Genomic DNA, 23,467 nt, shown 5'->3' on the forward strand with positions numbered 1-23,467 from the left:
TCGTAAAAACATTTTGCAAATAGCTTTAGGGCAAAGTACGCAGTTAAAAGTTCGAGATGAATGATATATGTAGTTGCCCCTCACTATAAGACCAGCGACCACTTAGCGGTTTGACAATCCCGTTTTTGAGGCATCAGACCAGACATAGCTCCTCTAATACATAGCTGTCGCTTCTACGTAGTAGTACTTGCAAATTCTTTGGTCACTTCTGATTCTATGAACTGAATTGTCAATGACATTCAGAGCCACCAATTTAAATTAGTAAGGGTTGTGACATTGTCATAAATGCTTCATAATTGTCGCAGGTTATATTGGTTTCGTACTGTAACCATCCGTATTCTATGGCCTGCATTCAGAGACAAATAAACCTAATAATTTGGCAAATTTCCGTATTTTGCAGCGTTTTAAGCGTAGCATAGGTTATGATATTATAAATTGCCATTTATGATAAGTATAACCTAAATAATTGCAAGACTTTGAAGGTATCCTGCATTCTGTTACTTTTTACTCATTATTTCCTCATTAATAATGAAGCCCAACGCCCTTAGTAAATTTTTAATGGCCTCAATATTTTGCATACAGTCTTCGTAAGTATAACCAACGAAGTATAGCTTATGTATCTATAAGTATACTTATAGATGATACAAAACCACATGAATGTAGAAACTTTACAATAGGTTTCATCAGTTTAGTAAACATTTATGGCGCCGTAGGGTAGGTATACAGATACCGAATGGCAGGACTGGTCTATCAAGTTTCATTTGATAGCCGTTTATCTAAGATAAGATGGTATTAAATCAAAGTCAATTAAGACTTATAAAACTGGGCGAGGCGTCCAGCGTAACGTATCAGATGTACTGGCGGTGGGTCTACTTGGGCCACTGCGTGTAGCCTTGCGACAGGTTCTCGCGGGACAACACGTTCTGCGGGGCAGGTGGCTGGTGGCTGCGAGTCGCGGCCCTCGTGATGTTGAAGCTTTTGGGCTTCTTGGGAATTTCGGGTTTTAAGTCCGAGCTAGATTTTGAAACAGCCATCGACCATCAGAACAGCAAACTGTTCTGATGGTCATCTGATGGTCTCCGGAAGGTTGCTACCAGAAAAGAATTTTGCCATTCTTAGTAGGCAAAAGCTAGTCCTTTAAATCCCTCTTAACCAAATATAAAGTGCGAAGTTACGCCGTGCTTCCGATTCGGAATGTCGAACTTTGCATAAGATTCGACTAAGTCCCATAAGACCTCTAGTCAAATCGTTGTTCTCGGTGGCACATAGCTGATCCGATATTACTTTTCCGAGCAAAAAAAAATACCAGCTGTTATCTACTTTTGACGTGCCTCAATGGCCTTGTCCATTTGACCTGATCAGGAACTGTGGCCTTAAACTTGGGATTAAGCTTTGGTGCAGCCATATTTATACAGTTCCTCGGAACCGAGAATTTCTTCAAAAGTTCCTTGTGAACATCCTTATTTGAACCGGATGTTGCTACATGGATAAATCTAGGCGCGACTTCCTTAATAATGTCAGGCCCATATCGGGTCTGTACCCAGTATATCAAGATTATGGTGTTAGCAGCGTCCTCATCGCGAACACTCGATGCAATCGGTTCTCCCGACACGTTATCGGGTATGATAGAGAAGCTAATATAATTGTGGTCTACAAAGACGGCAAGATAGTCCTAAGGACTACTCTGATGCCATTTGTAAAAATCAAGCCCTTTCACGGCCGTTTACATTCAATTGCGACGATATAGTCCCTCAGACTACTCTGATGCATTTTGTTACACCCTAGAATTCCCCCAAGGGTTTAAAGTAGAACGAGTGTGGCGAAATAGTCCCGCAGACAACTCTGATATACTCTTAAGTTTATCTGTTATCATTATAATTGCGGGTAGATATTGCGGGTACAAATGCGGCAAGATAATCCTAATGACTACTCTGATGCAATTTGCAAAAATAAAGCTATTTCACAGTCGTTAACATTCAAATGCGGCGAGATAGTCCCACAGACTACTCTGATGCATTTTAAAGAGTTAGGTATTTACGGCCAATAGTTCAAATGCGGCGAGATAGTCCCGCAGACTACTCTGATGCACTTTAAAGAGTTTATGCAATTTACGGCTAATAGTTCAAATGCGGCGAGATAGTCCCGCAGACTACTCTGATGCACTTTACAGCCAATAGTTCAAATGCGGCGAGATAGTCCCGCAGACTACTCTGATGCACTTTAAAAAGTTGGCAATTTACGGCTAATAGTTAAAATGCGGCGAGATAGTCCCTCAGACTACTCTGATGCAGTTTAAAGCCAATAGTTAATGCGGTGAGATAGTCCCGCAGACGGCAGACTACTCTGATGCACTTCAAAGAGTTAGGTTAAAATGCGGCGAGATAGTCCCGCAGACTACTCTGATGCACTTTAAAAAGCTAGGTTCAAATGCGGCGAGATAGTCCCGCAGACTACTCTGGTGCATAGACCGTAGCGTATCATTTGAAGGTTTAAACTAGAACGAATGTGGCGAAAGAGTCTCGCAGACAATTCTGATACATTCGTAAGTTTTTTCTTTTATCATTATAATTGCGGGTAGGTAGGTACTTACCATCAACAATTTCTTGTGGCGTGGCTGGCCTCGATGAATTTGACGATGAATCCGAAGATTGGCTCGATGATGATGGAGAACTTAACGTGACCGCGTCACGTTTTTTGTCGTGAAAGTTTCACTTCCTTTTCTTAATTTATTCACTATTAATTCCAAACTACTTTTGTTTACACGTTTCGGCATAGTTACTATAATTATTAAATTATTAAATTATAAGCCTACTGCGTGCGAGATACTGAACAAGTGAAGTGGTTGAGCACTAAAATGCGAATGAAAAGCGGCGGTGCGACGGCCGTGAGGCGAGTGAGGTTGTCCAATCGGGGGGTAATAAAAAAAAAAAAAAAAAACTCTAAACTACAGTGCTGAAGTGGTGACTCTTTATGCGTACTACATTGTGTTCAATAATATCTAGACGTTACTGATTCGAGGACGTAGCACGAGTATAATTGTGGTCATGAACTAATAATTAGTATTTTCGATTATCAAAGTAAGATAACTATATCAAGTGGGGTATCATATGAAAGGTCTTCACCTGTGCATTCTAAAACAGATTTTTATTTATTTTTATGCATCTTAGTTTTTGGATTATCGTGCAAAATGACGAAAAAATACGACTGTAGTACGGAACCCTCGTTACGCGAGCCTGACTCGCACTTGGCCGGTTTTCTTGGTTCTATAGAAGCTTACTTACGTTGTGCTATATCAACGTCCGGTGCTGCATGCAATTTAAAATCAACATTTTACAGTTATTTCTAAGGCTAAGATTTATAGAGCCTACTTTAACTTATTTGCTTAGACTTAATAAGTCTGAGCAGAGTTAAAATGAGACAGATTTATATATGTACATAAATCTGTATCTTTATACAAGCTTTTATTTCGCTTGCCATATTAACATGTGGTTAAATGTTGCAATAGAATTTTAGACCAGTTCCCTTTCCCTAGAAATTTAGCAACAAATTATGTAATTTCAATGATAAATGAAAAAAAAGTAAGAAACTATTAAATTGAAAACTAAACATACTTTTACTTTTTAACATACTATAGTTCTTGCATTTTACGAAGGCGAATGACTCATGCTTGTGTTTAAGTCGTATCAGTATACGTAAGGTACACTAAATGTGTGCGTTTGAGAGCGCTTGCTCGCGACTGATTGGTCCGACATGCACGCACACTTACGTAATGTCCGTGTATACGACGTAACCACAAGTATAGTTCACTTGCCTTCGTGAATTGCAAGAACTGTACCACTTTTCGTATAAAAAAGGGTCAAAATATCACGGGAAACCTAAATAACAGGGATTTGCGTTATACTTATTGCATACTAGCTGATGCCCATGACTTCGTCCGCATGGAATTAGGTTTTTTAAAAATCCCGTGGGAACTCTTTGATTTTCCGGGACAAAAACTAGCCTATGTCACTCTCCAAGTCTTTATCTATACCCATGCAAAAACACGTCAATCCGTTGCACCGTTGCGACGTGATTGAAGGACATACCAATAAACCAATAAACCAACAAACAAACACACTTTCGCATTTATAATAAGGGTACTGGTGGATAACTCTTGAGTCCTGACGTTTTATATATACACTTGCGGAGCAAAACTCTCATCATCATCATCATGATCAACCCATCGCCGGCTCACTACAGAGCACGGGTCTCCTCTCAGAGTGAGAAGGGTTTTTGGCCATAGTCTACCACGCTGGCCAAGTGCGGATTGGCAGACTTCACACACCTTTGAGAACATTATGGAGAACTCTCAGGCATGTAAGTTTCCTCAAGATATTTTCCTTTACCGTTAAAGCAAGTGATATTTTAATTACTTAAAACGCACATAACTCCGAAAAGTTAGAGGTGCGTGCCCGGGATCGAACCACCGACCTCCGATTGGAAGGCGGACGTCCTAACCACTAGGCTATCACTGCTTACATAATAAGGGTACTGACGGATTACTCTTGAGTCCTGACGTTTTATATGAACACTTGTGGAGCAAATCTCTCATAGGTGCGATTTTATAATGCGGTAAGCTAAAAAGCTTATAAAAAGTGAACTCACACTCAACTTCACCCGTGAGGCTGCTGGTTTCGTTCAACAAATCCATGGCCGTCACGCAGTCCAAGATGCTGAGCAGTGTCTTCGTTAGCCTCAAGAGATCGCTAAAGCTGTTCAAAAAATTATTTTTTCTTAAATATCTACATTATCTAAATATATAAAAGGAAAAGGTGACTGACTGACTGACTGACTGACTGACTGACTGACTGACTGACTGACTGACTGACTGACTGACTGATCTATCAACGTACAGCTCAAACTACTGGACGGATCGGGCTGAAATTTGGCATGCAGATAGCTATTATGACGTAGGCATCCGCTAAGAAAGGATTTTTGAAAATTCAACTCCTAAGGGGGTGAAATAGGGTTTTGAAATTTTGTAGTCCACGCGGACGAAGTCGCGAGCATAAGCTAGTCAGTCCATAAGTAATTGAAGTTATCTCACCCCTTAACCCAGATTTTCGAGCCCAAATTAGAGGCTTTTCCAAAAAAAAAAAAAAAAGAACGGATCTGTTGGTTGGTCCGTCACAATAATTTAGATCTATTCTAAATAATATCTGTCCCGGCTGTACTCATGTGTTTAGTCAACGTTAGCCCGACTAGTTTCGAACCCATCCGGGGCCTTTTTCAAGGGAGTCCGTTCGCGCACGCGACTAAATACGATATTATTTAGAATGGACTTCACTCACGGTAGTTTAAACGCTAAAATTTATATCTATGTTTGGTAGATGTATTTGTAAACAAATACTAACAATAATTACAATTCGCCAGTTCGAATTACTTCTATAGTCAACTAAATTAACGTACATACCTGTAAAACCCGAAGTAGATCAACTCTATAGCCAATTTGACAATTTCGAAGGTCAACTAGTTAAGGTCGTACCACGTTCCGGTCACCACGTTGCAAAGGTAATCTTCCCCGAAGCGTATAGTTGACGCGAATTACTTCTATAGTCAACTAAATCAACTCACCTATAAAACCCGAAGTAGATCAACTCTATATCCAATTTGAAAATTTCGAAGGTCAACTAGTTAAGGTCGTACCACGTTCCGGTCACCACGTTGCAAAGGTAATCTTCCCCGAAGCGTATAGTTGACGCGAATTACTTCTATAGTCAACTAAATCAGCTCACCTATAAAACCCGAAGTAGATCAACTCTATATCCAATTTGAAAATTTCGAAGGTCAACTAGTTAAGGTCGTACCACGTTCCGGTCACCACGTTGCAAAGGTAATCTTCCCCGAAGCGTATAGTTGACGCGAATTACTTCTATAGTCAACTAAATCAACTCACCTATAAAACCCGAAGTAGATCAACTCTATATCCAATTTGAAAATTTCGAAGGTCAACTAGTTAAGGTCGTACCACGTTCCGGTCACCACGTTGCAAAGGTAATCTTCCCCGAAGCGTATAGTTGACGCGAATTACTTCTATAGTCAACTAAATCAGCTCACCTATAAAACCCGAAGTAGATCAACTCTATATCCAATTTGAAAATTTCGAAGGTCAACTAGTTAAGGTCGTACCACGTTCCGGTCACCACGTTGCAAAGGTAATCTTCCCCGAAGCGTATAGTTGACGCGAATTACTTCTATAGTCAACTAAATCAACTCACCTGTAAAACCCGAAGTAGATCAACTCCCTAGCCAGTTTGACAACTTCGAAGGTCAACTTGTTCTGGTCGTGGTCGCTTATGTACCACGTTCCGGTCACCACGTTGCACAGGTAATCTTCTACGAAGCGTATGGTTGACGCGAATTGCTTCTTGACTATCTCTCTCGTAGCGTCAGGGACTCCTTTGACGCATTGGTAACTGGAAAAAAAACGAGTCTTTAGAGTATTCTTTCATATTTTCGAGTAAGTGAAGTGTGGCGGTCTACAAATACATACAGTACCTGGCAGGAAATATTGCACATTGATCTTTAGAAAGAGATAATAGTTTCGAAGAGCGCTGTCTCTGTCGCTTAAACCGATAAAACGCGACTAATTTCTCTCCCTAATTTTCGATGTGCAATATTTCCTGCCAGTTACTGGTACACTAGATGACGTTACTCAAACTTACATACAAAGCTGGTTGAAGCTATCACACGCTGCGACAAAGTAACTTACAATGTATAAACTAGATGTCGCCACAAGCTCTTCAATCTCTGACCATTGATTCTCAATCGCGCTAACGAAGTTCTCTACGGAGAATTGGGTTAGCTAGGGACCAGGGCACTAGACATGTATCCGCTATAGCTTAACTTAACTGAAAACCGCTGCCGTGCCTATAGCGTACCGTAACGTTATTGTCGTAGCTAACAACGGTTATTGGCTATCATCTATGACGAACCACCTGACAACGCAACACTGCCAACTGGCAACTGACAATGCATTGTTTGGTTTTTTGGTAACTAGAAACGCAATAATTATGCCTTCCCTTTCTTCTTTCACTGAAAGCTGAGAAGGAGCGGTTATTGGCTACCGGTTTAGTAACTAAGAACTTGGTAAACCAAAGCCGACCTTATCTCTATTACGCTAAGGCTTAACTGTACAAGTACTTGTCCATTACACTTTGATCTTTCTATCTTAATATAGTTAGCCTTGAGTAATAGAGATAAGGTCCTCTTTGGTTTATCAATCTTCGTGAAATGTTTTTGGTTAATTGGACTGTGGCAAACGTTTATTCGTGCAGGCGTCCACTATAGTTTGACCTATGTCAATGATCAAACTAAACTTTGCTGCTATGAACTTAAGGTTGTGATTACTTCACGATATTCATGAAAGTAAAATTGGTTTTATTTTAGTGAATATGCGCGCGCTAGCTATACAGACGGTATTGATACGGCAGCTAGCTTAGTTACTACTACGGAAACCGCTGCGCGTTGCGCATATTAAATTAGTTGAAACACAACTCTGATACAGGCTGACATACATAAATGTAAAAGCCTGTTAATAAAAGATTAAAAAAAAAAAAAAACTCTGATACCGATATTAGGCAATGGTTATCAATATCGGTATTGAAACTAATAACTGTTGATTAACCGTTTGCCATAAATAGCCAAATAACGCCCATCTTTACAGGGCACTATCACAGTCCGGAGGAATGTTGATGCAGCATGAGGCGGCAGACGTGCGATATTGCGATAGTGGACAACAACAAAGTATACCGACTCGTGCACGTGTATGGTGCCGGCGACCTCGGCCCAGAGCCGCGCGTATTTGACCGGCGTGACCGGCTCCTGCGGGTCGCGGTCCGCGTGCAGGTGCAGCATGAGGCGGCAGAATGATGCACGAAGCTCGTGTGACAGAGATCCGTTTGACATGCATCTGCAAACGGACAAACAAAACATAGTTACAGTGCGACAAGGCTCTCTTGGCACTTGAATGACATTGACAGGGGCGCCCCCTGTTGGAGAACAAAGAATATTCAAACAAGAACAAAGGAGCCCTTGACGACAAGGTTAGTTCCAATTTTCGCCACGCGCCAAGATAGCCTTGTCGCACTGTATTTGAGTTCATTCGTGTTATTTGAGTGGAATTCAAAATAGATCTAATTTTCGTAATTAGCACCCCGATTAATCTCGAAAACGGGCTTGATAATATTTTAAAAATGCACGGCCACGATTTTTGGTTTGAAACTTGGTGTCATTTTCGCAATCATCACCCCGAAGAGCATCTAAAACAGCGACGCACATAATTTTTTTAACAAAAAAACGAATTTGTTATTTTTTATTTGTCAAACAGAGAGGGCAGCAACTGAATTAACCTCCTCCTCCTCCTCCTATACTCACTTCAGTATGAGATCGATGTGCAGCTGTTGCGAGAGACTGTTGAGCGCGAGATACTGTCGGTTGAGACACATATTGGAGAACAGGTCCAACTGGTGGCGGTAGTAGTCCAAGATGGCCGCCGCCTCGCTGCGCGGGTCCGCGGCCGACTCCCGGGCCAGCGCAGACAGCAGTCTTGAACACTGAGAACACCCAATTCATCATCGGAATCATCAACCCATCGACTCACAGGTTTCCTCTTAGAAAATTGTAACTTTTTACGATTTGAAAAGAGCAGTTGAGATTCTTGTCAGCTCTTCTGGATAGAATCTTCATTCTGAACTGCGGTGGTTGTTACAGACGTACCAAAAGACACACTAGGTTGTCTTACATTAAATAAACAAATTTTGGCTCTACTTGATTTTGAAAGAGAAGCATTTGACGATAGTCTAACACGCTGGCAAAGTGTGGATTGGTAGATTTCACACGCCTTTGAACAAGATTAGGTAGAAATCTCAGGCGTAACGTTTTAAATTATTCTATCAAATGCTTCATAAATTAATAAAAGAAAAATGTGATTTCAAATCCGATTTACATTTTTTTTTGTGAGAGAAGCTGTCGAATTAATCTCACACATTGTTCACTGGTTGTTTTTAACAGCTTTAAATAATAATGATAGGTTTGTTGTTTTTGGATAGTTTTTTTACCTTTTTGTTGTTCCACAGAAGCATGACGTCATCTTCGACAGAGACCCTGCTGTCTGCGTCGTCAGACTCCGAAAGGTTCTGATATTTTGTCGTCACCAATCTGCGAGGACAACTTTTATGCATATTATAATAACCAAAATCTACTATCCTACACTTATTTATATGCAATAAAATCCAAGTATTTTTTTCGAATCTTGCGACGGAGTTTCCTATTACTTCACTAAGGACCTTACCTCGACCTGTCGCGTACGGACATTACCTGGTCTCAATGAGTATGTCAGCGTTGTTTGCGCAAAGAACGCTCTTGCAGATGAGCTCTTGTGTGACGGCGATCGCCTTCTTGTTGGAGATGCACAAGTCGCTCAGGTAATCCAAGAATCGAGACTGCCAAGTTTTCATGTTCTTGCGCACCAAACCTTGCGCCAAACAAAAATTATCAAAAAAATGATACCTTAAATTTGCGTACCTATGACTTAACGCAGTGAATGACAAATTGGCAAAGAGCTTGGAGTTATTTCGTTTTTTTTAAGTTTGGGTTAACAAAAGAAGTTAAGAAAAAATATGCCCAGTGATTCAATGCATGTTTGGTCTTTGGAAAATATAGAAAGGTGTGTGTCATACAACCAAAAATTCTTAAGTACCATTATCTTCATCTTTAACAAATACTTCCTATAAAAAATTACTCCGGCACAGATATAATTTTAAGAAGGGCTAGACGACGATAATGAGACAGTTTGTCTTGTTTTGGTGAATCAGATGTTTTTCAGTAAACATATTTTTGAAAAAATCTCCAAAGAATCAGGGAAAATAATGTTTCAAAACTAATCCAAAAACATGGTAGCGATAAAAATAATAAGGACATCTTATGGTGCTAGAATGGCGACCTCGCACCCGAAAGCGCAACGTTGGAAGACCCCCCACTAGGTGGATAGACCACATCAAGCGAGTCGCAGGGAGCTGCTGGATCCAGGCGGCGCAAGACCATGGTAAAGTAAGTAAGTAAAAGTAAAATATGCTTTATTGTACACCAAAACAAAAACAATAGACATATAACAAATACAGCATGTACAATAGGCGGCCTTATCGCTAAAATAGTGATCTCTTCCAGGCAACCTTAGGGTAGAGGATATTATAAAAATTAAAGAAAGCGGAAGGGGTGTACTAATTAAATAAAGTAAATACACATAATATACGTATGTGGTGTGTGGAAGTCCCTTCAAGAGACATGACATATGTCCAGCAGTGGACGTCTATAGGTCAATAATGATGATGATGCTCAAGCACAAGGTCCTCACCAACAAAGGTCTCAATCTCTGAAGCTGTGATGTGTTTCTCGAGCAGTTTCCGGTTGTTGTGAAGTAAGGCGGTGATGGTGTCTTCAGCCAGGATGTCGTAACCGATCTGTTTCTGCATGAAGCCGAAATGCTTGGCTATGTATTCCTAGTGGACAAAATAAAGGTTAAAATCACTATCAACCATATTATAAATACGAAAGCGTTTGTCTGTTGGTTTGTCCTTCAATCACGCCGCAATGGAGCAACGAATTGACGTAATTTTTTGCATGGCTATAAATTTCGAACCCCTATTTTACCCCCTTAGAGGTTGAATTTTAAAAAATCCTATCTTAGCGCATGTCAACGTCATAACAGCTATCTGAATGACAAATTTCAGCCCGATCCATCCAGTGGTTTAAGCTGTGTTGTTAGATCAGTCAGTCACCTTTTCGTTTTATATATTAAGATAAAATCCCGCACGCACTGAATTTTCCTTTTTTTCCGCTGGTAAAAATGCAATAACGAATCCTGCACAAGAGAGACTGTATGGGACTCACTGGCACTGCTATAGCATACCCACTAAAAACCCAGCGGTATCGTCCGCATCAAATAAAAGGCATCTCAGGATCCCGGGTATTCCGGGTCCCGACGTTGAACCGGCACAGGTTTACACCGAATAGGACTAGGACGGGACAAGGTAACCATAATGTCTCCTTCTTCACCCGTCTTTTTCTGCGCAGCGGGTGGGCGTCGGCGTCCAGCACTGAAATTTTACTTCAACCTCGCGTAAAGACCAGATTTTTGTATATACCTGGTTTTTCCGGTAGTCCTGCTGGCTGAGACGTAGGATCCGGTAGCACAGGCGGAAGATGAACTTGTAGGGAGCGTAGCGCGGGTCGTACAGCTCCTCGATCTTGAGGAACGCCTCCCCTTCTGATGACTCTTGGAACGGACCCTAAATAATAACAAATCAATTCAAATCAGTTCAATATAACAATGTGCTGAGAGCGGTGTTGAGGAAGCCTCGACACTGCAGTGCGTCGGCAATGTTTGCGGATGCTCGCGTGGATGATTTCTACGCGATCATGCGCAAGCGTGCCGCGTTCATGAGGAGCAGACTATTGAGTACCAACACTCTCCTCAGCGCGTTGTCCATGAAACTGGACAGTCCTATCTGGAGGTGCTGGGGTGGTGCGCACATAGGCGCTAGGAGACTCCCACGAGCATTGTGAATAGTTAGGATTAGTTTTTAGTTGAGTTTGAAGTTGAGTAAGTAATAAGTACTAATATAGGTTAAGTAATTGTTCTTGTACTAACACACAATTATGGCTGAAATAAACGTTTATTTATTTAGTCTAATTTTTTAGAGTTCCGTACCTCAAAAGGAAAAACGGAACCCTTATAAGATCACTTTGTTGTCTGTCTGTCTGTCTGTCAAGAAACCTACAGGGTACTTCCCATTGACCTAGAATCATGAAATTTGGCAGGTAGGTAGATCTTATAGCTGACATTTGGGGAAAAATCTGAAAACCGTGAATTTAGGGCTAGATCATACAAAAAAAAATTGTGGTTATGAACTAATAATAAGTATTTTCAACTTTCGAAGTGAGTGACTATATCAAGTGGGGTATCATATAAAAGGTCTTCACCTGTACATTCTAAAACAGATTTTAATTTATTTTTATGCATCATAGTTTTTGAATTATCGTGCAAAATGTCGAAAAAATACGACTGTAGTTCGGAACCCTCTTAGCGCGAGCCTGACTCGCACTTGGCCGGTTTTTTTTATACTTTCTTTACAATAGTATTAAAAAACACATCATGCATTGCCAGCGTAGCAACCCCCTGCCAGACACCAGAGATATATTTAGGGGTTTAAAGGTACCTGAAGTATTTTGAACAGTTGTCGCAATATGTACTGTTCCCTCAGAAGCTTCTGCCTGTCGCGGTTAGGGTTTTCCACCACCAGGTCTAAGGCCTTGGACTTGTTGGGCTCGTTTTCGAAACCGGCTATGAAGTAGACTATGTCTTGAAGGAGACAGGTTAAAGCCCTGTGGAAGATGACAAAAGGTTACGTACAGTACGCAGCCGAAAGTAATGTACATCGGCCTTTAGAATGACATTTCGGCTTTGTAGAGCGTTATCTCTGTCACTCATACCCATATGACGTTTTGTCGGTCTCAACGACAGGGACAGCGCTCTACAAATCTGTCTCCTTCTAAAGGGCGATGTTCATTACTTTCGGCCGCGTACTGTATATAAAATCACAGTCCAAGCAAGTCGTTATTCGTGAAGTTTCGTAGTACATCCGACAAACGCGAAGCATTTCTTCTTTCTCGCTCACTAGTTACGTATTTGGGCAAATGAGTGAGCGAGATAGTAGTATAGACGTGGAGTGATGATTCACTTTTGTTTTTCCAAAAAGACATTTGACTGCGAAAAGTTTTTGAAGATACAAAAATTTTGTATTTTGAAGAAGATACATAAAAAACAATGTTAGCTGAAATAACTAGTTTCTGGTCTCCATTGCATTAAACACGCAATTAAAATCTTCACAATGCACCTTTATTAGCTAATACACCTTTATTAGATAAAACTGTGATAGCCTAGTGGTTAAGACGTCCGCCTTCTAATCGGAGGTCGGGGGTTCGTTCTCGGGCACGCACCTCTAACTTTTGTGTGTTATGTGCGTTTTAATTAATTAAATATCACTTGCTTTAACGGTGAAGGAAAACATCGTGAGGAAATCTGCACACCTGAGAGTTCTCCATAATGTTCTCAAAGGTGTGCGAAGTTTACCAATCCGCACATGGCCAGCGTGGTAGAGCATGGCGAAAACCCTTGTCACACTGAGAGGAGACCCGTGCTCTGCAGTGAGCCGGCGATGGTTTGATCATGATGATGATGACACCTTTATTTACGGGGATGACTCACTTCATCTCGTTGTGCTCGATGCTGCCAGTCTGCAACTTGCTGGAGAGGGCCGACAGCACCTTGCAGGCGTCGTTGGCGAAGTCCAGGTCCCTCACCTCGCTGGGCGACACGGATATGAGGGCGAAGGCTTCCTTGTCCTCTTTGATCACTGAGCATCCTACCTGAAAGGAAAGATCTTTTAGACCTTTTTTTTCTCAGTAGAGCACCGCGAACCGGTGGTTAAGTCAAAGTCAAATCATTTCTTCAAAGTAGGTAAAGTCCGTACAAAATGAATTCTCACGCGCTATTTTGACTAAAACGTTTTTAAACGTTTTATTTATTTAACTGTATGGGTCAACTATCGTGTCAAAAGTAAGGGTCACCTTTAAAATAAAGACTAAAATCGTAATTTTGACATGACAATTGACACATAAAGTTAAAAAGTGAAAACCCATTTCTTACACATAATACTATTGTACACAATTTTTGATTGTCAATTGTTGGATTTGTAAGATAATATTATAGTGGTGATAAATTATTTATGTAAACTGAAAACTAAAGGTACAAGGGTACCATACGCGCTCAGTCCTAGTAGAGTTACAGACGTAGCATAAAAGAAACTAGTTTTCCTACATTAAAAAAAGTTATATCGATGAGCCATGTCAAAAAAGTAGCCAAAAAAACATGGAAAACTATAACGGAAACGTTTAAATGCGGAAACCAGCCCAGAATGAAGAAAGAAAAAAGAAGAAGATGGAAAACTATAGCTACAAGTAGTGTTGTGCACAAGGGTTCAAGCCAGGGTATGCATTTAGGTATGAACTTATTTTACTGCAAGTTACCCTTACAATAAGGGTAAGCAGTGCGTTTATGCCTCTATGATCTGCACGCCACTGGGCCTATAAGTGATAATTAGATACTACAAGCTTATGCTCGCGACTTCGTCCGCGTGGACTACACAAATTTCAAACCCCCATTTCACCCCCTTAGGGGTGGCATTTTCAAAAATCCTTTCTTAGCGGATGCCTACGTCATAATTGCTATCTGCACGCCAAATTTCATTCCGATCCGTCCAGTAGTTTAAGCTGTGCGTTGATAGATCAGTCAGTCAGTCAGTCACCTTTTCCTTTTATAGGTATATTTAGATATGCTACACTCTACTGGGGAATAAAAGGACTCAATCATAGTAAGCAATCACATAACCAAATCGGGACCAAGAAACATGTTTCATACCTTCGACATGACAGGTTTCTCTTCTTCTTTATCTATAGGTATCGACGTTGAGTGGACCCATGTGTGCGTGCATAGATGTTGTAACCTGAAAAAAAAACCAAAAAAATCGTAGTTTGCTTTTATATGGACGGTCGGAAAACATCACGGCAACTTGTTGTATTGTTTCCCCGCGAAAACGCTAGCTGCCATTTTGTTTAGGTTTCATGACGTCAAACGGATTTATAAACAACGGTATTTTCTTAGTGAAATACATTACAACTACATTCCTTGTGACGTCACGGAATTCATCAGTTTCGTGCGTATCGAATAGGTACTTGTAGAACCGGTAAAAAAAGTGAAATCTTTAAAATGAATTATAAAATTCATTATCCATACTAATTTTATAAATGCGAAAGTGTGTCTGTCTGTCTGTCTGCTAGCTTTTCACGACCCAACAGTTCAACCGATTTTGATGAAATTTGGTATAGAGTTAGCTTACATCCCGGGGAAGGATATAGACTTTTTATCCCGGAAAATTAAAGAGTTCCCACGGGATTTAAAAAAAACCTAAATCAACGCGGACGAAGTAAGTATAATCTAATATAATATAATTTTAAACTGAAATTAACGTTTTTTGATTGCTTATTGCTAATACTATATTGTTTATACATTTTTAGATTTTCTCTCGCTTGATGTAAAATACTAAGTATTTTGCATGCATGTCATAATGCATGCCAAATTTCAGCCCAATCCGTTCAGTAGTTTGAGCTGTGTTGATAGATCAGTCAGTCAGTCAGTACGTCAGCTTTTTCATTTATATATTTAGATCATTGATTATTAATCATCCAGAATGGGATCACACCAGGATCAAAATTTTTAGCAACCAAAAAACGAACACCAAGAGACAGAGAAATTAACCTAAAGTATAAATACCTAAGAGAAATTAATTAACCTAAAGTATATAAGCTGTGATAGCCTAGTGGTTAGGACGTCCGCCTTCTAATCGGAGGTCGGGGGTTCGATCCCGGGCACGCACCTCTAACTGTTCGGAGTTATGTGCGTTTTAATTAATTAAATATCATTTGCTTTAACGCTGAAGGAAAACATCGTGAGGAAACCTGCATGCCTGAGAGTTCTCCATAATATTCTCAAAGGTGTGTGAAGTCTACCAATCCGCACATGGCCAGCGTGGTAGACTATGGCCAAAAACCCTTCTCACTCTGAGAGGAGACCCGCGCTCTGTAGTGAGCCGGTGATGGGTTGATCATGATCATGATGATGATGATGATAAATACCTTACGTAACTGCTTTGCGGCACGGGCGTGTCCGAATGCGTCATAGTGGTGGGGTCCAACTCGAACAGTGTGGCGATTTCTGAGGAATGTGGGACTGATATTAGCTGGTACGCCGGTTCCTCGCCCTCAATATCTTCTCCAGCACCTTCCCTAATAGAAGAAAAACAAAATTAGAGCTATGCAAATACGATTTTAGTCGAAAAAAATTGGAGTCCAAACGGTTGTTCTTCTTCTTCTTCCGTACCTTATCCCACGCTACGTGGGGTAGGCACAACATGTATTGTCTTCCACTCACTTCTGTCATCCGTCAACGCATTATCCACCCCTTTTACACGCATATCCTCTTTCACGCAATCTATCCAACTTTTCTTTGGTCGTCCTCTCCTCTTTTACCTTCCACATGCATATTTAACATTCTTCTAGTGACATGGCTTCAAACGGTTTATACGCGCCAAACCAACACCTAATACCCTCTCCCTCACGCTCCTTATAAATTAGCATTTCCTATCCCATTTTTTCCTAATTACTCCCTTTCACCTCGCACCTATAAGCAAAAGAATCGCACACGCAGTTAGTTGCAATCTGAACTCATACGCGCCGGGGTTTACTGACCCATCGCTAAACAAACGGCATGCATGCCCGCGACACAAATTACGTCACGCAAGCTGTGAAGAAAATCTGTGTTCTACGCAAATAAAGTGGAAGGTGACGTGCAGTGATCACTCCAGTGTTGTGGACTCGAAGCCTTACGTCATGTGAGTGCATTTGCATAAGTCCTTACCCATTTCCCACGCATTTCACGTATTGTATTCGCACTCCGCTCGCCCGGCTTTCCGCCATATTGGCAACCTCGCAAATCACTCGGAACTTCTATCGCCTTAAGTATCGCATTTCGCAAACAGGTTAAGTCCAAACGGTTCTTCTTCTTCTTCCGTACCTTATCCCACGCTACGTGGGGTGGGCACAACATGTATTGTCTTCCACTTACTTCTGTCATCCGTCAACGCATTATCCACCCCTTTTACACGAATATCCTCTTTCACGCAATCTATCCACCTTTTCTTTGGCCCTCTCCTCTTTTTCTTTTCACATGCATATTTAACATTCTTCTAGTGACATGGCTAAAAATTCTTACTGTTTGATGCACGCTTCGGCGGCTAAATAGTGTCCAGTGGCGAGGTGCTTGAAACGGAATATGGAGTTCCAGTGGCCCGCGCCGCCGCGACACGGGTCGTGCTGGACCACCTGCACCAAAAATATCCAATTAATTCTGCTCTTTTAAAAAGCCGTTAGGTATTGCGGGACACCCAACACAAGCGAAGACCAACAGAGCGAAGAACAGAAGATAGTCTCGCTCACTCACACGGAAAAGTGCACACGAGTGAGCATGAACCCCCATCCTCTAATCGTTACGTGGTGAGGTCTCCGATATCCTCACCACGTAGCATCCGTTTGGCATCTCCTACTGGACGCTCTGTTAAGTCTATTTCGTCAACTCAAAACCCTGGGCAGTCGGAGATTGAAGAGTTTGATACGAACCTCAATTTCCTATAAAGCCTTGCTACTGGTAGCAGCAGTGGCACTCAAACGGCCAGTGGTGCGTAGAAACACGTAGTGACGCATTCGATAATCATTCATGACGAGGAATTTCTGCCACACAACGTGGAATATTCTTACCATGTAACGCCCTTTTGGCATATTCTACTGGACGCTCTATAAGGTACAATTCACTTACTCCAAACCCTGGGCTGTTGGAGATTGAAGAGTTGGATACGAACCTCAATCTCCCATAAAGCCTTGCTACTGGTAGCAGCAGTGGCGCTCGAGCGTCCCGTGGTACGTAGGAACACGTGGTGACGTCTTCGATATTCGTCCATGGTGAGGAATTTCTCTTGTTCAGCGTGGAACAGCCTCACCACGTCACCACCTTTGAGCATTTCTTCTTGGTTCTCCTTGTGCTCCAGAAATAGTGTTACTTTCCAGGATGTGGAGGAGTTTACCACGTTCACCTTTGGATAAACACAATAATGAAAATTAATAACATCAGTAGCAAATTGGTGTACACAAAATTCAAATTGAATTGGCCGGAAAAAGAGCTCCTTGCTTGCGACTTCGTACGCGTGGAATTAGGTATGTTACAAACCCCGTGGGAACTCTTCGATGTTCCGGGATAAAAAGCACCTATTATCGACACCTATGCAAAAAATCACGTCCATCTGTTACACCGCTGCGACGTGATTGAAGGACAAACCAACAAACAAACACACTTTCGTATTTATAATAAGAGCACTGACTATAACTAGACTAGTTTGGGTCGCTGCCTTACCTCCATACATCCAGCGTTGTCAGGCAGCTCATGGTTAGAGGATACGTGCAGTACTTGTTGACCAGCGTTCACAGGATTCAGTATAACTTTGTCTCCAACCACCACGTTGTCCCCTGCAAAGTCGACCAGCAATCAAAAGATAACCAAGCAATTGTTCTGTACCATTCCCATCTTCTTCTTCCTAACCTTATCACACGCTACTTGGGGTCGGCATAACCACTGAAAATGTTTTAAAGATCCCATTCCCTCTATTTTTCAACTTCTGAAAATGTTTTTTTACTATCCTCTTCTGGTAGATTTTTTGGAAAATATATGAATGACACACAGAAATAGCTATCAATTTTTTTTCCTGTAACTAATTTATTTGACTACTTCAAAAATAAATTATTTCTAGGAACCCTAAAAAAATTATGTCAAATACCGTGAAGATGTTAGTAAGAAGATCTTACCAGTGGAGCGCAGTTTGTAAAATGGTATCACATAGAACCACGACCCCTCGTTTCCGTTTGCGTCGAGGTGCACACGCATCGCGTTTTTTTCCAGCAACGCAGGGAGCCTTTTATTTACCTGAAAACAAAACAAAATTCATTAAAGTTAGTTATGGATTCCACCGATATCATAAAAGACCAGGCACCATCGGAGGAGTTAACATGTCCAGCACACTAGGTACGTGTGCTAATTCGCCGTCAAAGCATGTTCCGGCACGCAGCACCACCAAGGTTTCCACTAGCTTCCGAACGTGACCTCTGTAGCCAACTACCTACAGTATGATAGAGGGGACACCGATATAAAACCCAGACATTTATTTAATAAGCATAGTATTAAGGTAACATTAATCTAGACTAAGTACTTAGTATCGTAACTTAGATAAGACAGTACAGAATAAAGTTAGTAAAAAGCCTTCGTTTCCCTTTATCCACCCTGGAACGCTGCCGCTTACGTAATTAGTTTAGTCGGACAGCTTAGTTTTTAGTGGAGATCACCTTCCAGTAAAGGTAGCGTGGGAGTACCTCCAGTTTGATGAACCTACGACCAGAAGACTATGGCGGGAGTTAGTATAACGAAGTTATTCTGTTAATTTAGGCATAGGTTAGGTATATTTATTGTTCGACTTTTATTTTTAATGCACGACGCAACTGCTCGCAAATGGAGTTATATGAGAACTCAAAACTTATAGTACGTAATTTAAGTATGTAATTATATGGGCAGTTCCTTAAAAACAAATCAATAAATAAATAAATAAGATAGAATCCCTTAATCAAATCTGATGGTAAGTGACGAGGCTATCTAAGATGAAAACTTTTAAATATTCAACTTTAAAATTCAAGCTTTTTTATTTTTTTTAAATTTCAGACTTAAAAACTAGCTTTACGTAGGTTGAGTCTTTTTCGCGTTAAATGTCCAATTAGAACAAATTTCCAAATTGCCCTGCCTGAAATCAATCCCGGGACTCGAGACTGCATCAGGGAGATAATCATGCCCACTTGTGGACAGACAATCGGGGTGTGAGGCAGGGGGACGCCCCGCACCGGGTTAGCGCGGGGGCTGTGCTGGTGAGCCCATCCCGACTGCCATGTCGACCTGTCGCAAACAATAGATAAGGCGGAAGTAAAATGTACTTACAGTGAGATACTTGTTGGATTTGACGTGCAGTAACTGTACAACGCTACCGTACTGCACCACTGTTCCTAGCAATTTTTTGTTCTCCATTTCATTCTGCTTCTTCTCTATCTCGGCGGCATGCTGGACAATAAAATACTTTCTCACCAAATGTAATTTACTTAATTGGACTATTGGACTATTGGGTACCATTTTAACTTCATATTATCCTATCTTTGCATTCTCTTTCTCTTATGTAGAGAGTATACTGCCTAATATAGAAGTGATGACAAAATTGAGATTACAATATCAATTTTGGCAATTTTGGCAGACCAGAAAAAGATGGATATTAACAACACACACACATAATTTATTTATATTTGTCCACACAATTTATCCATCGTATTCTGGGTCTGCCATACCTAATTAGATCCATAAAACATTGGAAAGCCCAGATCATGGGAAAAATAAGTAAGAAGATAGAGATCTAGCTTTGTCTTATTACATTAATAAGCAAAAGACGTGAAATTGATACATTTTAGACCTGTCAATTTAGGTTAGATATTGTGTACAACAGAATTAGTCACTCGTTCTGCAATCATTGTATTCAGATATGTGTGTGTGTGATATGAAAATAAAGCGAATTCAACGAAAATGTTGCACAATGAATGGCATAGAAATAGATTTTTAACACTAAATCACGACATAGAAATTTTATTGGCAATATAAATTGGCATTCGAGATCGTCCCCACTTTAAGGAGGTCAACCGTGTATCATTTTAGATAATTTCGATGAAAGAAAACAAATAAATGGATCCCGTTTTCCAGACGTTTCTGTGCATGGAGATGTTTTATACTAGAGTCTTAGACTACTCAACACCACTGAATTCAGAATCTAAATATATAAAAAGAAAAGGAGACTGACTGACTGATCTATCAACGCACAGCTCCAACTACTGGACCGATCGTGCTGAAATTTGGCATGCAGATAGTTATTATGACGTAGGCATCCGCTAAAAAAGAGTTTTTAAGTCCACGCGGACGAAGTCGCGAGCATAAGCTAATTACTTCTATAACTATTTTAAATTCTGTGGTAGTCTCACTAATTATACATCTCATCTCATTTCAATGCAGGTTATTTATATTCAGCTTTGACGATCCCTCAATATAAAATATAGTTATGGCGGTGTAGTTTAGCGGACGGACGGTGTCATTTGTTTCAGCTTCAAAGGGATACAAGGAAGTTTAAGTGAAAATGCCACATTTGATTTTCCTGTACAAATTTGAGACTGTAGATTTGTATCTATCACAATCGGTTAAACGAATGGGCCGTGAGAAGCTAAATTATCGTCAAACGCGAGTCTAATTATATCGCAATAAAAAATAGGTAATGTCTTTGATACCGCGACTGCGTGTCGCCGCATTGCATCCACAAAAATAATTCAAAAGCACATACTATATCTAGCCTCCAAAGCAAAGTGCACTGATGTTTCACAAGACATCAACGCGGCGGCAAGCTTCTTCATCGCTTCTATAACTAGTTTAAATTCTGTGGTTGCCTCACAATTATATATATCTCGTTTCCATGCAGGTTATTTATATATGGCGTAGACGATCCCTCAATAAGAAATATAGTTATGGCGGTGTGTTCAGCGGACGGTGTCATTTGTTTCGGCTTCAAAGGGATACATTGTTTAGAGTTTGGACTGTTACGTTGACTGCCATTTCATATTTCCGTTGGAGAATTTTGGTGAAAATTTACAACACTAATTTTCCTGTAGGTACAATGTTGAGACGGTAGACTGCTCGTATGCCAAATGGTGAGTGAACAGTTACTCTATTTTCTAGAATAATTTCGCACTTATAGTAGCTACCCGACAGGATATATATACTATTGAACATCGAACTTTAGAATGAGATAAAAGTTTCGTAGAGCGTTGTCTCTGTTGTTGAGACCGACGACACGTTCGTGTGAGTAAGTTAGATGTGCAATATTTCCTGACAACTGTACTTATTATTAAACAAGCTTATTCCCGCGGCTTCGTCCGCGTGGACTTCACAAATGAACGCCACCCCTAAGGTTGAATTTTTAAATATCCTTTCATAGCGGATGCCTACGCCATAATATATGCATGCCAAATTGCAGCCCGATCCGTCCAGTGGTTTGAGCTGTGCGTTGATAGATCAGTCAGTCAGTCAGTCAGTCAGTCACCTTTTCGTTTTAAATATTTAGAAAAGAAAACATTAGTCGCGTGGTAGACTATGGCCAAAGCCATTCTGAGAGGAGACCCGTGCTCAGTGAGCCGGCCATGGGTTGATGATAATGATGATGATCCTCCTAATGGCTCATAATACTCACGTGCAACCTCTTGAGCAGTCCCGTGTCGGTGTCTGCGTTGACGTTGGTGGACTGCTTGGCGGTGTTCCAGAACTGCTTCTGTGCCGAGTAGCGGTTCATAGGGCATATCTTGAACAGGCAGTCTGTAATAGATCAAATCCTTTTGTGGTGATTCAATACAGGGTTCGGTATAAGTCAGAGGAGTATCAAATGTCGAGAGCCCCCTAGGCAAGCACCTCATAGGCGCCCCTCTAACAGCCATATAAAAAAAGAACGCAAACGCAGGTAAAGAACGGGTTTATCATATTTCGTATGATACCCAGTTACAGTACGCGACAGAAAGTAATATTGACCTTTAGAAGGAGATAGCAAATTTGTAGAGCATTATCTCAGCCGTTGAGACCGACAAATCGTCATATACATAGTTATGAGTGACAGCGACAACGCTCTGACAACATTTCAGCTTTGTAGAGCGTTGTCTCTGTCACTCATACCTATATGACGTTTTGTCGGCCTCAACGACTGAGATAATGCTCTACAAATCTGCTATCTCCTTCTAAAGGTCGATATTACATTATGCCGCGTACTGTATGTCGTATTTTCATATCCTTACCCTGCGCTTGTGTAGTTAAAGGTAACTTCTTATATTCATACCAAGATTTTTATACACATCTGAATATCTAACCTCGGAACTTTTTGGGCGGATCAGTCAAGTCGCCGGCCTCGGGGCACACCACGCATCTGTCATCCACCAGCCTGAAACAATATTATCATTATACAATCTGCTCCTCGCGAATTTATCTATTTAAATATCGGACGTCTATCGGATATTTTTACAATGGACTAGATGATGCCCGCGACTTCGTCCGCGTGGATTTAGGTTTTTTTTAATCTTGTGGGAACTCTTCAATTTTACGGGATAAAAAATAGCCTATGTCCTTCCCCGGGATGCAAGCTATCTCTGTACCAAATTTCGTCAAAATCGGTTGAACGGTTGAGCCGTGAAAAGCTAGCAGACAGACAGACAGACACACTTTCGCATTTATAATATTAGTATGGATTAGATGATGCCCGCGACTTCGTTCGCGTGGAATTAGGTTTTTAAAAATGTAAAAATCCCGTAAGAACTCTTTAATTTTCCGGGATAAAAATAGCCAATGTCCTTCCCCGGGATATAAGCTAACTCTGTACCAGATTTCATCAAAATCGGTTAAAGTGTTAGGTCGTGAAAAGCTAGCTTTCACATTTTATAATATTAGTATGGAAGTTTGGATTGAATAAATTGGATATACTGGGCTGTCACAAAATTATATTTAATCATCATCAAGATCACCAGCCATAAGCATTACTGAGTATGGGTCTCCTCTTAGCGGCAGATAAAAGTAGGTATGCTCCTGAAAAAAGCATATTAC

General features: G+C 40.8%; 1 protein-coding gene across 14 annotated transcripts in view; it reads right to left on the reverse strand.

The window, feature by feature from the left end:
• The window catches only part of Itpr (Inositol 1,4,5,-trisphosphate receptor), a 99,374-nt gene that overhangs the window by 51,176 nt on the left and 24,731 nt on the right, over nt 1-23,467 (reverse strand). For 10 of the 14 annotated variants that reach the window (XM_069506439.1, XM_069506434.1, XM_069506437.1 and 7 more), the window contains exons 3-22: nt 22,741-22,811; nt 22,077-22,198; nt 19,742-19,861; nt 18,568-18,685; nt 18,119-18,231; nt 17,571-17,801; nt 16,928-17,037; nt 15,793-15,942; nt 14,519-14,603; nt 13,307-13,467; nt 12,258-12,423; nt 11,184-11,327; nt 10,394-10,538; nt 9,358-9,514; nt 9,099-9,198; nt 8,416-8,594; nt 7,796-7,951; nt 6,258-6,455; nt 4,645-4,751; nt 3,282-3,305 (exon numbers count right to left, since the gene is read on the reverse strand). In XM_069506439.1, coding sequence (XP_069362540.1) covers nt 3,282-3,305; nt 4,645-4,751; nt 6,258-6,455; nt 7,796-7,951; nt 8,416-8,594; nt 9,099-9,198; nt 9,358-9,514; nt 10,394-10,538; nt 11,184-11,327; nt 12,258-12,423; nt 13,307-13,467; nt 14,519-14,603; nt 15,793-15,942; nt 16,928-17,037; nt 17,571-17,801; nt 18,119-18,231; nt 18,568-18,685; nt 19,742-19,861; nt 22,077-22,198; nt 22,741-22,811 — 2,657 coding nt within the window. The remainder of the gene's footprint in view (nt 1-3,281; nt 3,306-4,644; nt 4,752-6,257; nt 6,456-7,795; nt 7,952-8,415; nt 8,595-9,098; nt 9,199-9,357; nt 9,515-10,393; nt 10,539-11,183; nt 11,328-12,257; nt 12,424-13,306; nt 13,468-14,518; nt 14,604-15,792; nt 15,943-16,927; nt 17,038-17,570; nt 17,802-18,118; nt 18,232-18,567; nt 18,686-19,741; nt 19,862-22,076; nt 22,199-22,740; nt 22,812-23,467) is intronic. The other 4 variants (XM_069506441.1, XM_069506436.1, XM_069506440.1 and 1 more) reach the window with 1 other exon arrangement.

This window comes from Maniola hyperantus, chromosome 23 (assembly GCF_902806685.2).
Source record: "Maniola hyperantus chromosome 23, iAphHyp1.2, whole genome shotgun sequence".
NCBI lineage: Eukaryota > Metazoa > Arthropoda > Insecta > Lepidoptera > Nymphalidae > Maniola > Maniola hyperantus.